A 19,342-nucleotide genomic window follows, 5' to 3' on the forward strand; every position below is an offset into this window, starting at 1 on the left:
CAGGGCTGAGGGACTGGCACTGCTACAGCTCGACTCAAGCATTGCTGCCTGCAAACCCCTGGTTTGGGGGCAGCCGCTGGTTTCTTCTGGTTTGCCCTGACTGAGCCTTAAGTTAAAGCCTAACACCTGCAGGCATCTTTTGTTAAGTTTGTCTGGGAAATGACCGCGCAAAGGGAAGTGAAAGCCAACTCTTATCCCGGTTTTAGCGCTGCAGATGTATTGTCCAAATGGCCAAAACACTGTGCACACACCGAACGCGGGGACACCGAGGTTTCCAAACCTCTGTACGCACACACATTTCTTTTGTAGTTCCCTGAGTGCACCACCTCCACCCTGTCACAGGCTGCTCCTTGATGTACGGGCAGTGTGAGGAGGTCCAGGGACACTTTTGCCTTGGCTCTCCTGGAGCATCGCCCCGTCCCCACGTGCAGCGCTGCAAGCTCACCGTGGCTGGCGGCACCGCGAGAGGGGAAAAATAGTCCAGTTTCAGCTCGCTGGGATGGAGCTGGGAACAGCACCTCGTTCTCACGATGATGGGCCCTGTTTTCATCAGATTTCGCAGCCTCATGTGGAAAACAAAGTGTATCTGGCTGCCAGTGTCCTTTGGGAGGCTCAGGTCCAAAAGGGCTTCCTTAATAAAACCATAAGCTCTTGAACGAGTGTTGTGCTGCTCCCTTTTAACAGTGTGCTCTTCAGCACTAAAGATAACGGAGCAACAAGCAGATGCAAAGCTAAAACCGTACCTCCACCTCTTGATTTTCTGGAGCACAATTTTTTCCTTTAAAATTCAAGTCTTTCATCTGAATTCATGACTGATAATCCGGAAATTCATAGTTTTTAATGCACTGTAATAACTGGAGCAGCTTAAGTGCTTTCTTATATTTTAGAATAACTGGCTATATTTTCTAAATACTTCTTTTTTTTTTTTTTTCTTTAGGGACACATTGTTGGGGTCTTTGGCTCTTGTGTACTAACGTTATTTTCTGAATTCTTTTAAAGGGAAATAGAGAAGTAATTAAACTCTCCTTCATAAATGGTAATATTTTCAGCATATAGAGTGTTGATTTTTTTTCTTTCCAGAGGGAAAAGAAGACTTTAACCATTTAATAACTAGCAAAAGTTTTCACAGGAAATGACTCCATGTACTACTGTAAAGTACAATCTGATTTGAACAGCATATTATTGAGATGACTACAAGTTTCAGGGGACTAACAGAAATACCAGCTGCAACTATCAAGACACCTCACGAACACCTGCTTAGAGACTTAATTTTGCTTTAATGGGCTATTACCGAGTCTTCTCTAACAAACTCCATCGTCCTCCCCCAAAATCAATTCTGAATCAATACAGACACACATGCCCTGTGTAGAGCCTTCTGTTCTTAGGACAGGATTAAAAGATTCATTAGTTTTATGATAGCTTGGTTAAAAGATAGAAATTAAAAAAAAAAAAAAAAGAGGGGGGGGGGGAAGATGCACATGTCCCCCACAGTTTAGATCTCTTCTGCTTAACAAACTCAGCGTTTGCAAAGGTTTGACAGAAGGGAGGCAACTTTTAATTGATTATCACAGTAATAAGGCTCTAAAGAATCCCAAAGCACGTTGCTCAGTCTCCATGAATGATCAATTAAAAGCCTGCTTGAGAGCTCGCTTCCACCAAAATTCACTGCCATTTCTTAGTGAAACTGAGGCAGTAGAAAACAAGGGCAGACAAGCAGTTTTTAAAAACAGTTCTGTATTCTTTGAACCAAACAAGCACAAAAACTTTAAACAAAGCAGATGTCAGGTGTCTTGAGTAATGAAGTAACTTACTTAAAGCTCTGATCTAGGTACATCAATTATCATTTATAACCTTTAATGTTATGAAAAATGTACTCCTTTGCTGACTTTGCAACAGCAAGTCTTTATTTTTTCTAAACTAATCCTGAGTACTATTTTTCTTTAACCAAATATAATACATGGGAAAAGTCTACAAAGAGTTATAAATTCATTAGTTAAAATCCCACAGCGGATAAACAGCCTTCAAAAGCATTTAAAATGTTGCACAACACAAAAACATGCATTACACACAAGTACATTTAGTCTACAATTTGATAGTGTTCATACAGATTCCTAGAAGAGTTTTTAAAAAAATATTTCCTTTAATGAAATACAATGCTGTTGAAAGTAAAAAAATTAAGACATTTTTCTACGAAGCATATAGAATTATTGCACCAAGTGCTAATGAATATTGCCTATACAAAGGAAAATATTTCAGTTTTCCATGTAGTTAGTAAGATTAAGCAGTCTACTTTTTACTACAAAGCCACTTTAAAAGTAGTAAATGGTGTTTTCTCTATCTACCTAGTTACATCAGATTCATCTGGGTTTTGGTAACTGCATGCAGAAAATCTGGTCTTAATAGAAAAAGGACATTATGCTGGTACAGTAGACAGTGTTTTTTTATTCTTTAGTAATGTAATTTTAAAGAAACAGAGAACATATAGTCTGTATGTCTCAGCTTGCTAGTCTGAGTTCAGAACAAGTAACATCAAAACCATTTCCAAGTGTTTGTTGGTATTTTGGGCTCTTTTTGATTCTGCTTTGTTTACTTGAAAGCAAAAGAATAAATTCTAAAAACAGACAATGATTTAACCCTGAGGGAGCAGACATCACACTCCGATTATCACCCACAAACATATTGATTAGATCAACTTTTTGGATGCAGAATAGTCTTTCTTGCATAGATATATTCTTGAATTTTCAGTCTTTTTTGCTTTGCATAATCAGGAACTACATGGTTTTAACTTAAAAGACAGTAACTCTATTAAACGCAAATCATTTTCCCATACATATTTACAGTTCTATTTTAAAAATATTTTGCCTAAGCTGCTAAGTAAACAGAGTTCACATCTACTGATAACAAGGACTCACACAAATTGTTTGTATGTATCCAGAAACAGAGCTTTAAGATGCAGAATATGTAACGACGACATTTCAGAAGAGAAACTTTCTTACCTAGCTCACTGGTGAATAGCAAATGAACTTAATAGCCCCCGAAAGCAGAAAACAAGCAATATATTTGCAAATTTCTTTTGCAGATTAAGAAAAAGTGCTTGGAAATCCTCATCACTCACAAACCTTACAATCACCTAGCAACCTATGTTACTGCTGCTTTCAATTTTGAACAGGCAGCCTTCACATTCAAAGATGTATCTGAGCCAACTGATGCAACTGTAAGTTTAAAGCAAAACAAAAACAAAAACAGAGATTATTTTTTTTGTTATTTAAATAAATTGCCCCTACCTTTCTTCTGAGAGTACGATGGCGACTGCACTTGAGAAAAAGTAGGTTTTTCTTCAGTGAAATATTCAGGTTGGTTGTACTGATTCAGGGCCATGTCCATGTCAGAGTACTCGCTTTTAAACACGTTTCCAGGGTAACTACAGGTATAAGGCTGATTCACCGCCCAGGCCTGTTCCATATATATGTTGTTACTGTGTAGGACCTGAGCATCACAACTGCTGTAACCCTGATTATCTTCGATATATGTGCAATAATCAGTGGATTGCACGTAGCAATTGCTACCGGCAGCTGGGTGCACTTCATATATTTCTTGCATACAGTAGCTCATTTTGTTACCCTATCTCAGCTTCGACTTCACGTACACACACACATGCATACACACACAGGCATGCATACACATGGAATGGGAGAGGAGCAATGAATATACACCAACAAAGTCGACTGCAAAACAGCCCGTTTTACTTTGGAGCAGCACCTGATGTGCTAAAATCCTATTTATATTGGGACAGCTTGTGAGCTCCCCTGCCAGTCAAACATATTGGGAAGCAGATTTATGACAGTCAGAGGTCTTAATCTGTGACCGTAAATTAATTCCAAGGGAAGATGGCAGGCAGGTAGCAATGACCATCAGACAAAGAAGTGACGTCCTGACAATCCTCCTGTTCCCCCGTTTGTCTGGAATAATCATTTTATAAACCATTTCCAGCCTTTTCCAATATGATTAGAAAATGATTACTAAGGCAAGGACACAGTTATGTCACTGTAGTTGTCAACTTAAGTGTGAAGCATTATAAAGACTGCTTAAGAACTCCCAGAGGGGACATGCTGAAAATCCTAAAATCAATAATCCTGTTTTTCAGCATTAAACCATAGAAAATCCAATAGTGCTGTGCTGATGACCCAAACAGTAGTCTAGTTTTACAAAATTTAGCAACTTAATCTGTCATCAGCTTCATTGATTTTGTTTTACAGAATTACATGCATGAATCTCCCCAGCCTTCCACACGTACACAACCCTCCCCACTGCCTGGTAATGCATTTATGGGAAAGCAGCTTTTCGAAACTTCGGTGATTTGGGGAGGTAATTTCTATGGAGTTCAACAGGTGGGAAACTTCAAAATAATCAGCAAAAAGAACACTGCTTAAATATTATCAATAAGCTAATTGCTTTTCTATTCTGCTTTATTATCTTTTATGTTTCAGTAATGAAGTACTTTTAGAAGTGTATCTTTTCCGACAACAGACTGAATGGAGTAAGGAGGGTTTTTTGCTCGTTTTGGCTCACCTATGAGCTATGAACATGTCAATGCCACTACAACAAAACCCATATGATCTTCTAATTGTTTACCCAATTGCAACCCAAACCTCAACACGGTTAATATACATTGTTTAATCAGCCATTCTTTTTGATCTAAAAAAAATTATTTAATTTTTAACTTACATTAGCTGCTATTTGTTTTTTTACTAGGCAAAATATGTTTTTTCTATACAGCACAGCTAAAGTATGGCAAAACTTGTCAAGTCAGTAACAGGACGGTATCCCTCTTTGTCTGTTCTTATTATTAGGAAGCAGAATTATTACTGATTTGATAATGAGGTCTTAGTTTTCTTATTTCACTCATTTCAAATAAACTACAGGATAGTCAAAATTAATATGCAGGTTGGTCCTTTTACACCTAGGATCTTGAGTATACATCTAACAACCTTGATGAACACACACCCACGTGGTATTCAAAAATTCAGTGAAACAGATAAGAGCTGGGCATGACATGTACATATTTCTCCCTATCCGATACTGTTTAGCGTTTCAGTCTAATTCAGAGAGCCAAATGTTCTCCCTTCCAACACACAACCATAACTAACCTATCAAAATAAGAAGCATTGCCAATTAGCTTCTAAGGCACAGGCTAACCGAATTCAGGATAAGTGCTTCTGAGGATCAAAGAAGTTAAAATTCATGCTTGGATTTTTTTTTTTTTTTCCCTCTCACTGTGAAATTTGTATCTTTAACACACATTTCTTATAACTTGCTCAGAAAATAATACATTTGGTAAGTCAAATGAACTCTATCAAGATCAATTCTACTGAAGCCAGTGATTTTGCTTCCAAAATGAACTTATTCTGCTAAAACTCTGATAATTTAAACTAAGACCTTCCTTCATCAAAAGTACTAATAGTTACTGAAATTCCAGAAGTAAAACACAAATGAATTCTTCATGCTGTTTTACCAAAGATCTAACTCAACAAATAGCATTGTGAAATACAATGTGAAAACGCACACAATAAAAGTTAATTTTCATTTTAGCTCAGGCTGATGATCTAGATTTTACAAACAGTGATTTTGTCTGTGATAAAAAGCATGTCTTAGGCAAGATCAAATTTTTCAAGAATGGATGTTCAGCACTTCATAAAAACATGCCTGTGTTTCCTAAGAAACTCTGCAATATTTGTTTAAACAGAAACCCCCAAACCATACCCATTTATGTGGTCAGCTGGCAATACTGTAGTACATACAAATGTAACACGACCTGCCGAGTTTACTTCTCCACACTCCCCAGAAAGAAAACATTCCACAAGTGCAATACATGGGTTGCGTGTTTACCACAAAACAATCTCCTGTACAGCTAACAGCAATTTATGGGAGCCTGCACAAAGTTGAGGCTGCACTTTGCAGGTTAGCAGAGGAGAATACCTAGATACTTTTACACCACCCAGAAAAGCTTTGGAGAACTAGGCTTTAAATTCCCAGTGGGAATTCCTCCCCATGTGGATTCAAAATTCAGATAAGTCAAAATTCTTACAATTTGTCTCTTCTCTTGTTCTTTTCCCTCCAATTTGGTTTAGGTTTGTTACTGAAAAACTAAACAGAATTGAGACTGTGTGTAGGCAGAGCTGTCCTAGCCAGGATGGCACCTGAAGATGTGGTATCTCGACGTGGCACAGCCTGTGACTTACTTTCTGTTCCAAAATAAATCCCTGAAACATTTCCTATTTTCTATTGCTATGCCAATAATGTTTAGAAATGTGTCATATATACTACTTCTGTCAGAATTCCAGTAATATTGGAAGGAAATTAAATTACATGAAACTGTGGAGAATGACAAGAAAAATAAAGACGGATGAGAGCCTTTTCTGACAGAAAAAGAGAAAGATAAACACTACCAGGGAATGGGGGTTCTTTACCTGTACTGTGCTAACATTAAAGAGGTTTATAGCACTGCAGATTGTTGTTCCCTTGGAAACAAATCAGTTCAAAATACACTGCAGTGATCCAACATCCCTATTAAAACTGAAATATTCCTAAAATATTTTCATTTTCATCTCTTAGGGTCCAATCCTGCGGGTCCCTTTCACGTATCACTTTGAATTAAATCATCTGATAAAAGACAGTCAGATGGGGCTTTTATCAAAAGTCTGAAAGTGGAGTAGAAAAAAAATATTAACAGCTTTTCTTTGTCTTGTATTCTGATTTGAATATTAGAGTCTTTAAATCATGTCATGTTGAGCTTTCATTGCCTTCAGCAATGTAGTATTGCACTTGGAATTTTATTAGTTCACAAGTGTCTGATTATGTGAACACATGGAAATTAATCACTAGTGGAATAAAACCTCTGGTGCGAGCAAACAGGCGAGAAAACAGAAACTTTATACTGCAGCAGAAGAGGATCCAAAGTTTGAACCCTTCACAATCTGAAGTGTCAGTTCATTGTATTAATAAAGGCAGAAATCATTTGCTGAACGTGAGTCTTGAATGCCTCAAAGGTTTTGAAATACTCATCCTGGTGTAATTCAGAATTAAGTGTAGTGCGGTCAGGGATGTTACACTGGGTGGGCAGAAGTCAGGCTGAGAATGCCTTAAAGGAGGTGTCTGTGGGAGAGGCTGCTTTACACTAGACCATGCAGTTCTTCATCCACTCCCGTTTTAAAAATTCTGACTAACACCATTAATTACGAGCAGTCAAATGTCCCACTAAGCTGCATTTCCCTTGTTACTTCACTCAGTCAAAAAACCACCAAAATGAACCCACAGAAATGTGAAGACAAGACAGTATTGCTGTGGATGATCCTCCTGACGGTACACCCCAACCAAGATCCCCAACACACAAAAAAAGAAGTGTCATTCCATGCAATCCACTCTGTTGTGTCCCTCTGCTATTTATGTGAATGTCCAGGTGGCATGTTACCTGCAAGAGTCATGTTCTCCTGACTGCTTCCAAACTGTGCACCCCTGTTCTAGAGTCCCGGCTATCTTAACGCTGCAGTTGGGGCCCCTATGCGCCGGTGCCAGGACGTGGGAGGTACTGCAGAGCAATCAAATTAGTCAGGGCAGAGTGCTGACTCTAAAGGACCAAATGGATGGATCGTAACATTGGTTGTGTTCACACTTTATGAATACGGATTAATAAAAATCCAGTATTTTGTCAAAAAGTTTTGCACATTTGCACATGGGGTTGCAAGGATTAAACATACCTTTCCAAACTCTTAACAGTTATGTACACTTGTATTAACAGCTCCTAGTTTTATAATACATATTTTTACATGTTACAAGTAACTGTTATATTTCCTATTTATAGATTTTCTTGTTGATTCCATTCTCTCAGCCACCTCTGATGAAGGCTATAGTGGAAAAAAAAAAAAGATCACTGCTCTTCAAGGAAAACACAAACCTGCCCTTTCAGGACTCACACCACAAAACATGGGACACATCCCAGACAGACTCTATCTTTTTGTATCACAATGGAAATATACCGAAAACTGTAACAGCTTTTGAGCACAAGTACTAATGAGGCTTTTGCAACATGCATAATTTGTCAGATACAGCTATCTCCATGCCCGCCTCTCTTTAATGTATATATTTGCATTACCCTATCCATTCACTTTACATACTATGATCAGAGACTCACAATGGTCCCTCAAAAATGTGACTCTGCAAACTTACTGTTATAAACTAAGAAAACCTCAAACATCAAAATCCAAAATAATAACATGAATTTACAAGAACAGAAAATGAACTCTATATAATATTTATCTTATTATGAAAACTCTACATGTGACTAAATAATAAAGTATGTAGCATTATGGAATTCTAGTGCTGTAAAGTTGCAATAGCATTTGACAGTTCCTGAAGTATGTCTCATTGGAATTAAAGACAGAAAAACTGTCATTTTGTCTATGCTATATTTGCTATAGCAAGTGAGACAGTTGAAGGAAAAAGAGATAAAGCTTTCTGGCATAAAATCATTTCTTGGGTTTGCACCAGATGCAACAAGCTTCAAACTAGCTGCCCCTGGTTGACACCTGGGGAAAATCTTACTTGCACAATAGCACACCTCTTTTCTCAACATGTATTAAGTTAGCTCTTTCTCTGAAACTGCTTCTCACACAAAACCTGCTGTACTTCAGTTATGACATGCCACTAAATTTGTATATGACTCATAAAATGCCAGTGTGATCTGCCTTTTATTGAAACACTTCAGGCTCATTAGTCTGTTTGGATAACAAAGAATGTCATAGTTTACATTTAAATGCTCAGATTCACTACAAATCCAGTTCTCCCTGAAAGTATTTGACACCTTGAATAAAGAGAATGGAGCTTGCTCTTTCATCATCAAGACTCTCCCAGGGTTTGTGCTTGCTTTTTCTTGCACTAGTTCCCTGCACTATGCACGACACATGCAGGTAGCACACGGTCTTGTCAGAAAGCATTTGCTCCTTGAGAGGTTTGCCAACAAACTGGCTAACAAAATTGCTGATTAGCGTTTGACAGCTTTTACGATGGTCTCTGAGCAAATATTGCTGAGAGTGATTATAGACCTGTGACCCAGACAATTCAATTTGTTAAGTGTCCCCATATCTCATAATTGGAAGACCCTGTTAGCAGACAGCAGTTAATTACACATCTTATCTCTTGAGAAAGTAACCACCAATGCTCAAAACATGCACCTTTTCTGAGTCATTCCCAACCCCAACTCCACCTGAAAACTTCAAGGTAAAAAGTTCCATTTGTTCAAAAATAGAACCAAGCAGGAAGATAGCTAATGTAGCTTGACACAACATAATTAAGACTCCTGGCTGGGACTGTCTGGGTTTGTCAGCCTCTTGACAGCCCTTAGTAAGAGGTTAAAGCGATCAACACCTGACATCTGTTAGCAAAGAGGCATTCTGAGGTAAAGAGCAACTAAATCTAAAGAAATCAGGTACTTAGACCAGTTTAACTTTTTCATGAGGTGATATCCTGCCTGACACTGTAATCTTTCCTCCTGGAGTGATGCAAGACTTAAGTAAAAGAAAACAACTTAAATTCCCTCAGTCCCAGTATGCAGTAATTACTTTTTAGGTGAAGACCAATGAAGAACTATTTATCCCAGTTTAAAAAGGAATAAAAATAAGCACTAAATTTGTGCTAACACCTGAACTATGATTCTTAAAAGGAATTCCTTCAATACTGCACTGATGTGAACAAAAAAAAACTACCTGAAAGAAAATGGTTAATTCTCCTCACTACTGAGGCAAAGAATATTCATAACAAGAACTTCCACATATTTGAGTTTTGTATGTGTACTTACTAAGGCTTTGGGGATGGTTAATAATAAGTAAGAAGAAGAGGTAAACAACAGTCACAGGTGAGAGATGAAGACCCTGAAAGAAGTAAAAGAATGCTTCCGTTTGCCTTTGCATTTTTAATGTATCAAGGCTACGCTTTATTTCAAAAGGCCAGGTTCAGAAAGTATTTTTGATCAGCTTATCAGATCCACAGAGAGACAAATTTTTAAAGAGCTAAAAGAACAGATATTATTTTATATAAGTTATCACACAGAAAAAAACACTAAGTACTCATCACCTCATCATGAGGGCTCTTCACAAAGCTATAAAATTGAATAATAATCACAATTATCCCTGCTGAAAAAAAAAAAAAAAAAAGATCAATTGAATTGGTAAAAGAAAACAGCCCCCATATAATAATGCTTTTACCGATGGCCAAACCCCTGATCATAAACAAACATGTAACAACCTGGTTTGGTTTTGGTTGTTTTTTGAAATACAGCATTTGCTGTGCTCTGCATAATAATGCCAGTTACCTTTACATTTTTTTTCTTCATTTCGGTATTCCTGGGCACTTGACATGACTTGAAAGTTTGCTTTTGTATGGCCTGGCTGTAAAATCGTGCTAGTCCAAGTTGAGGCATGTTGACTTTGTGAAAGCTGCTGTCCATTCCTCTGGATATCATACTTTTTGGAGTGTCTTTTCCTACACAAACTGCTTTCCGCTGTGCCCACTACACTCCATTTCTGATTTCTGCCAGGAAGGTGAATCAGTCTGTCCCATGACAAGAGGCCACGTCCTAGATGTTTGGCAAATACTGCAGGGCTACGAACGGTTGGCATTGCCAAAATCTTGCTCAGGTGTGGAGTTTTGGAAAGCAAGTGGTTCCCCAGCTCTCCCGATGCCGTGGAATTCCCGTGCATCTCGACTTGACCACACTGATATGATGCCGAGCCTTTCAGCCATGCCCATTCAGCCACCACAGTTCCCCTTCAGTACACATAAATATAAAATTTTCCTGTCTCTGAAGCCTGAAAAAGTAGGCAGGTCTACGTGGACAGGCTAACACCAGATGTAGCCTTCACAACAACACAACTACAACATGGGCCTCGGGGCAAGATACCACCGATTTATTGCCTTGCTCGTATGATCATTTGAGGTCCTGTAGGTCGAGGCTGGTCGTGAACAATTTTCAGATACTTAAAACACAAAACATCAAGGATTCAGCCTTGTTTGACTTTGCTCTTATCGCAGGTTGACCTGAGGGACACTCTGTTACCTAAGTGTGACACTTTTATATGGGCATGCTTAGCAGTTCTGCTTTTGCTACCTACTGCCTTTCTCTAGTTGTGGTCACAGTGGAGGATCAGAGACACTAATTTTATCACAGGAGTATGGACATTTGGGTCCAGTGTAGATAATGAACAATATTAGAGCTGCATGATTTGATCTAATGAGTCATAATGATGAAGCAAATTTATTTACTCTTTGATACAGAAGAAACCGAGATACCACTAGTTGATAAACCTGTAAAGCTAAATATAGCCCATTCTCTATTTTTGGGTAGCGAAACTAAATGCTATAGAAGTCATACATGAGAGATGATATTCCATATTTAAAGAAATTATTTTATATGTATCAAAATCCAAATACAAAATAGCTTTCGAACTTGCATCTAGAAAAGAGCAAATTCCAGACATCTGATGACTGATACACACTGTGGTTTTAATCAGAGCAAAATTCTGCTATTTTTAAGGGATCTAAGAGTTAATTTTACAGACATTTCACTCAGTAATTAGTATATATATTAGTAAATAAGTGCATACTAAGTCAGCAATTTCCTGATAAAATTTATTAAAAAGAACTTTGGATTTCAGTTACCAGATCTATCATACTGCTGTTTATGAAAGTTCTGTCTTAAGACTTCTCTTAAGTGGAAGACTGCTAATATAGGACATACTCAGAAGACTTAATTATGGTTAGAATGAAATACTGTTTATCATGTGTTAATCCCTGATGGCATATACAGCTTTCCTCAACATTTTCTTTCATGTTAAATGTAAATGCATACCTGTTTTTCTTCTGGGAGTGTAAGCTCACCTGATATTGGGAATTAAAAGTCCATTCCTTCTACTCACTATATCTCAGCTGGACATCAATAACATGAATTTGTATGAGAAACTATCTGGCATCACAGACTTCAACGCATAGGGCAGGTATTAACTACAGAATTTGCACTTACCTACTTACTTCTGGCTTTATAGATCTGCTTGTAGCTCAGACTTGATTTGCTTCATGAAATGAAAAACTAACTTTAAATGCAGGCAAGAGAATATAACTTGTAGGAGGATAATCATATTTAAAATAGTGGAAGTAACCCAGAAAATACTAGGCAAGTCTTTAAAAAATAAAAGAATGGAATAGAAAACTTTTTTTTCACAATTTGAACACTTTTATATCTTCTAGACTTCATAATATATTTAAGCTCAGAGGGAGAGACTGGATTGTTCTGGTAAGACCCTCTGGGAGCTGCAGAGAACTTCTCTGTAAGATCTGAACCAAGCTTGGCCACTTCACTCTTCTTGGCATGGAGAGGAACTGTGCACTGTAGCTCACCCTTCCACGAGGCTTTGTATAACCTCAGATCATGTACCCTTCAGTACAAGGCTACTCTCCTCTTCCTTGTCTTCCTTCACATTATAGTTATCTCCCTGCATGGATATTATTACATCTTTATATAAATGAGTCAGGCATGTGCTCTATATATACATATATATAAAATATAGGCATTTATGTAATTCACTCAGATACTTCTATGCTTTGTCGATTTCTTGAGCAGACCACTGACCCCACACAATTCTTGACCTTGTTTAAAAAAGTCAAGTTATATCCTCAGTTACTCAGTTCTTGCTATTAGTCCTAGATTGGTGATTCATAATCCAGGCTGTTCGATCTTGTTAGGCAAAAATTTCTCTATCTTTACCCCAAATTTATCTTTGATATTAAAGGTTGTCTTTGTTGTCTTTTAGCCTATGAGGATTTGCTTCACCTTTGATTTTAATTAAAAAACATACATTCACCACAATGGTAAAACTTTTCTTCCCCAAGGATTCAGAGAGGATGTCACACAAGGCATAGGGATTTTTAACTTTAGCAAGGAACTCCAAAACCCTCCTTAATTTAAAAAAGAAAATTAAAACATATTTTCCAATTTCTGTGTTTGCAAAGCATCTATGGGATTTTAAAATATGATTCTAGGCACATTTAAACTATGAGAAGAAACTGATTCTACTATAGCTTCCATCATTTGGAATTTGGCCAGACAGAGTTTACAAAGGCTAACCCAATATCAAGCAGCTTTATCTTCTCTTCTCCTTTTATTCCCCTGTGAAATTTGTCTCATTATTTTGATTCCTATGTTATCGACAGTTTATTTAATTTTACAAGCTTCCACTTTATTTCAGAAATTCCCTTCAGTCAACAGGGATATTTTACATTCAAATTTTGCTAGATGAGGATTAAGTTGTAAGGAACTTCCACTCAGGGGTCTCATATTTTGTCTCCTTTTCTTATGCTTCCTATACTGTGGCACAGCAGATATATATGTCCTAAATTACCATTCAGTTTATTAAAATGGTTAATTACAGTTTCACTACAGGACTACATTATTTATTCTACTCCTTTTGCTTTAATATATCTTGCCTGAATTTCTCAACAGCTTTTTTTTTTTTTTTTTTTTTTTTCAACAGAGAACGCAGTTTAAATCTCCTACATCTGCTCTTGGTTTTGCCAAATCAAAACCTTGATAAAGAATGATAATGTAATTTTGTCTGAGCTCCCTAATTGTAAGAGAGGCATCCCTCTCTCTCCCTCTAACTACTGTTAAAATGGCTATAATCAAGGCAGAAAGCAGTACAACCTACTGGGATGAATCACTACGAAAACCACAGGCCCTATTTCAGAGTAAAGAGGGACAAATAGGAGGTGCCTAGTGCTTTTCTTGTCAACATAAGTAAAGGAATCATCAAGTAATTTCAGAGATATAAAAGCAGCACATGGTAGCAGTAACTGGCATCTGAGCAGTCAACAGTTCAAAATACTTTCTCAAGTTCCCATCAGAGTGTCTTTAAAGGTAAGTTTGGTTTATAGAAGCAGAAATGTTTTAGCAAATGAAGTGCCCGTTGAGCTAGACTAAAAGGACAGGTGAGGAGAATCCCTCAGAAATATATTATTCCAGGCCAAGATGAAGACTCCTAATGGGTAACTGTAAAGTTTCGCCTGTTCTCAGATATGCATTGTAATCTGAATGTCAGTATATAAAGGACTATAAAAGCAATGGAACAATTCATTTGTTTTCATCTTAGTTATATGCTTTTTTCTCTACTTCTCTACTAGTATCTGCCAACAGTGGTAAAGGAAGAGATACAAAAAGCCTCACCCTTCTTTAGTACATTTCAAGAGAAGGGAGTCCTAACTTGTTTCTTCCAGAAAGATGGGAGGTGGCAGCCAGCCAGCCAGGAGGACAGCAGCTCTTGCTGGAGTGAGCTGTGTACCCATCCTGAGCTTTAACCCTCACACAAACTGAGAGTGCACAGCACAGGACTAAAAAGCATGCCGGAAAGCTGGGAAGAGTGCCTGTTCCCTGTGCTCACTACAACAGCCCTAGAGACACCACAGGAAACCCTCCCTGCTGTGCCCCAGGAGCTGCACCCATCTTTCCAAGCTCGGACGGGCCCTGCTCCGCTCAGGGCTGGCACGTGTGTTACCACTGTTCCTGCTGCCGCTCCATTCCGCAGTAGCTCTGCTGGCAGCCAGATCCACTGGTGATGGGAGCTGCTGTGTGGCCACACAGGCAGCCAGGCCCTCCCCACTCCTCAGACACCACACTGCTCACACTTTTTTGGGGGAGTGCAAACATTTCTTTTTCACCCTCGGCAACAGGCTGTCACTTAGCTTTGAGGCCAAAGGTAAATCTACAGTTCTGGGATGTCTGAAGATTGCTATTTTTACAAAGACGCTTCCTCTTACAACAAAAAGTTATTTTACATTCCAAAACTGCTCACAGCCAGCAAGAATTTCAACTTGTAGCTGACCAAAACAGTGGCAGTAGGTGAATAGTCTCTGAATTGTCACTTTACTTGATTGCAAAACAAAAGATTGACAAAAGCGATTCTTGAGGTTTTGACTCTTCTCATATTTGAAGTTTACTGAAAACGAAGCAGCAAGGGCACCAGCACTTTTAGGTTTTTTTTTGTTTTTTTGTTTTTTTTTAAACATTGAAGTATGCAAGCATCTAAGGACATTGAAGTGGGCTGGCTTCACAGAGATCAAATAAGGTAAATGTAAACAGGATTAGACTGAGGGGTGCACAGTAGGTTGATTAAGCAGCCTAGCTTTGTATGGACTCAGTCCAGTAACACTAGATGATTTTTACTTAATGACTTAAGAAAAAAAAAAGCAGGCAAGCTACAATTAAAGGACATCTCCTCAGCAAAATTAAAACCTGATTCATGTTTTGTACAAGCATTTTAAAGCATCCAAAGTAACTAGAAGTAAAGGCACGTGAAGTTTTCATGTGTGTTTCATGTGTCATGCTGGGAATGATAAAATTATCTGTGCCAGACAAAGCTTTAGGTTTCATTTCTTCTCATTAATGTTGCAGTCACTTTACAGCATTTTATTTTCCTTTATTTTGCTTCTCCTCTTCCCCTTTCCTTTCTCCTTTCCCCTCTTTCCCTTTTCTCCCAAATAACACCATTGCATTTTCTTCTTATTCTTCCTTATCAAACAGGGGAGCACTTCATAATTGAGTTTCTGAAATTTTAAATTAGCTTCGTGTGATCCTTGAATAAGCAGAAGGATGGAGCACAACTAATACAGACTAGCCAGATTCTTCTCTATAAATATGCAAACCTGCCTTCATATAATGTGCTAAATAAAGCTGCTGAGAACATGTGATTTTTCCTAAATTTTAAAATGTAAAAAAGACAGTGACTGTAAGAAAAAGCTGTACAATGAGAGAAATGGACTATAGCAGCTGTAACTAATGATGTCTACTGAAACCACGAGGTCATTTCCAGTATTTCAGAAACATCTATGTATGTGTATGCTTGTGGAAGTAAACATAGGCAGGATTATTCAATCTAGGACTGTTGTACCTTTACTTGCTTTAACAATGGCAATATTATAAAATATGTAAGTATTACATTTTAGAATATGGCTTTTGATATAAATTGAATTTCAGTATTTTCAAACTATCTTTTGGACAGATTACATCACAATGAAAGAAGAGTGCACAGATATTACAATAAGCATTGTGAAGAGTTTGTAATGTGTAAAAGGTAACATTAAGACACTTGTAATATACAGTGTAATAACTTTATCCTTGTTCTTGCTGACAGATATCTTAATGAGCTCCTCAGTGTGAACCAGTGTAATTGCTTTTTAAGAACACACAGAATTTCTATTAACTATTAAAGTAATACTAGACACATACTTATCTCATAAAGAAGCCAGGCTTGACATTATGCTCAAATTTCTAAACATAAGAAAAAATTAAACAGAGGAAAAGAATATCCAGAAGAACGTGGCAGCCCATCTGTCAGTTAACCAGAAGCAGGTTCTGAGCTCAGAGAAGAAAATGGTTCAGGGTTTTGGTATGTGAAGAGCTATCTGAAACCCTCTCCCTAGAGAAATGTACAGGAGTTGTGTACCTGAATATGGAATCTTGTGACAACTAGAGATACAATAAAAATACTGAAAGAAACAAATGAGCAAAGCTATATGGGAAAAGGCAGTAAGATACTGGCATACACAATGGAACTAGAAAGGTGACGTTAACCAATACAGTCACATAGATGCTAAATGTATTTGACCCTCTCATAGTTCTGTACAACACATGGGAGAGAGTTTTTCTGAGAACAAGGTACACCTGAGCACAGTAGCTCTCTTCAAACCACAGGGCTTGCCTGGTTACTGTTCTCCAACAGGAGTCACAAGCAGATACCCAGGAAGGAGTAAAAACAAAGCAAGCATAGGTGAGACTTCCCATCAATAGCCTCCCAGTCCCCAGCTACTTGTCAACCAAGGGACTGCCTGAGCCCCTGCAGCCTATCTAAACTGTAGTAACAACTCCGGAGGGATCTCTCTCTGAAGTGCAGCACTGCGCCCCCTTGCATGCACTTCTTGCATTCACAACACCCTTTGGCAAGGAGTTCCAGTATCCCTTTAATGTGCAGAACCACCTCCCTTCATTTGTCTTAAACCAAGATTAATTTGATGCCCAACACATGGCAATCCACCTCTCCAGGACTCATTTTGCAGACTACTGCTTGTGTGAATATGGGAATGTTAATGGATTTTTACTCTCTTCATATTGTGTTAAGTAATTCTTTTAATGCCTGGTAACCTACTAAAGTAAAAGTGAGGAGCCAACACACCATTTCCTGATTATGGATCATAATACCATAAATTAGATCTTTAAAAACATCGTCCTGGAGAGTTTACATACTAGGTTCCATGTGAAAACCTGACTCCACCTCCTGTGGGTGATAAGCAGCAACACAGGGACTACATATGGCAATTGAGGTGACAGGTAACTCTGAGTGCCACAACTCTAAGAGCCAATAAACAGCTGCTGGTCACAACATTGATTAAACCAATATAATGAACATTTATAACAAATATGTTGTAATGCACTCTGATCAGATCTGTCATAACCTCAACCCTTTGTGCCCCATGCTGGGTGCCAAAAAGGACTGTCGTGGTTTAAACCCAGCTGGCAGCCAAACACCACGCAGCTGCTCGCTCACCATCCCCCCACTCCAGGGATGGGGGACAGAATTGGAGGGGCAGTGGTAAGGACACTCATAGGTTGAGATAAAAATAAATTGTTGTTATTATTGTTATTATTAATAATAATAAAAATAATACACAATGCAATTGCTCACCACCAGCTAAACAATGCCCAGCCTGTTCCTGGCTAGCAATTACAGAGAAGAGAAAATCCCCAAACCACAGCCCCGGAAAGAGAGAGCAAGCTTCCCAGCCCACCCTCATCTATATGCTGAGCACAGTGTTGTATGATATGGAATATTCCACTGGCCAATTTGGGCCTGTTGCTCTGGCTGTGCTCCCTCCCAGCTTCTTGTCTACCTGCGCACTAGTCGGGCGTGGAAAATTGAAAAGTCCTTGATTTCTTAAGCAACAAGTAAAAATATTAGTGTATCATCCACATTCTCATACCAAATCCCATACTGAACCCAAACCACAACACTATTCCAGCTACGATGAAGAAAAATGAGCTCTATCCCAGCTGAAACCAGGGCAAAGGTGTAAGTTACAGTGAAACCATTTGGGAAATCCCTCAAATCACTACCACTGTTTTGTAAAATCCCGATTCTAAGTACTGCTTGTGCCATGAGCTTTCAAATCAGTTCACATGGTCTTTCCTCAATCCCACGTTAGACCTTCCACCCCTCCTCACTGAGGAATGGACAGTATATTTGGCCACTGCTTACTAACAGCAAGTCCTGGGGATATGTGTGTATAATTGCAGGTCTTTGTTTCTTCAAGATGATGAAACAGTTCAAGCTATTTTAGTTCTAGAATTGCTTAAAGAAATACCCTGTGTCTTGAAATAACATCTCCTGTTCTAGGACTGAGGTTTGAGCAATGGCCAGGTGAAAAAATGAGGTACTAAAACTAGAAGTCTTGACAAATACATAATTTGTGAAAGAAAAAACAATAAATAAACAAAGTTTGCCCAAATAATGAAGTCAAAGGCTTCTTCAGAAAGAAAACAAGTGGGATGTGAAGAGAGAATTCTTTAAAACTTGAAAGAAACTGAAGCTTTGTACAGGTCTAAACAGTTTTCAGACGTGTTCACATATATAACAAAGCAAATATGAAAGTCTGGCCTTCATGTTTTGCAACCTTTAAACATTTCCTTAAACATATGTCTTCTTTTATGATAAGGACTGTAGCAAATCTGGTGCTTTTAAAGACCGTCAACAGGTATCCATCTAGGGAATGTAAAAGGCATTTTGTTTCTAGGGAAATAACTGGAAAATGCCTGATTTGATAGTAGCTTTCCTATAGTTCATTGACAGCTTTACATTTGACACAAAAAAATTACAGTCCTCTCTACATAGGGGACTGCGTATCAAGGACAAGTAGTATAAATTCATTGCTCTGACATACAGTCATCAGAAGAACTGCATAGCAGTCCATGGTCAGGCTTATGAAGACCATAAAATGGCAGGCTGCAACTCCTGCGGCGAGCACAGCAAAGTGTTTTATTTCATAGGCTAGTGGAGAAGACTTCGAAAAAATACAAGGACATTTGGGGGTTTTTTAATTAACTATTTTAAAAGGTTTTTGCCTGTGAAATTAACCAGTACGTTTTACATTGACAACACTATGCACTCCTCCTAACTGATGGCAGCAGCCAAACACAGTGTTACACAGTCTAAGAATGATACTCAAAATTGCAAAGAGTCTGGTCCCATCAGAA

The 19,342-nt window shown here is 38.2% G+C and overlaps 1 protein-coding gene across 7 annotated transcripts in view; it reads right to left on the reverse strand.

Moving 5' to 3' along the window:
• The window catches only part of THRB (thyroid hormone receptor beta), a 170,438-nt gene that overhangs the window by 23,907 nt on the left and 127,189 nt on the right, over positions 1-19,342 (reverse strand). Inside the window, exon 1 of one of the 7 annotated variants that reach the window (XM_009966380.3) lies at positions 3,285-3,631. The exons of the other annotated variants lie outside the window; for them this stretch is intronic. Within the exon in view, the coding sequence (XP_009964682.1) occupies positions 3,285-3,612 (328 nt within the window). The 5' untranslated portion in view covers positions 3,613-3,631. Of the gene's footprint in view, positions 1-3,284; positions 3,632-19,342 lie in introns of those variants that run through there. 7 annotated transcript variants of the gene reach the window in all.

The sequence above is a fragment of the Tyto alba genome, unplaced genomic scaffold (assembly GCF_018691265.1).
Source record: "Tyto alba isolate M040663 unplaced genomic scaffold, T.alba_DEE_v4.0 Super-Scaffold_46, whole genome shotgun sequence".
Taxonomy (NCBI): domain Eukaryota; kingdom Metazoa; phylum Chordata; class Aves; order Strigiformes; family Tytonidae; genus Tyto; species Tyto alba.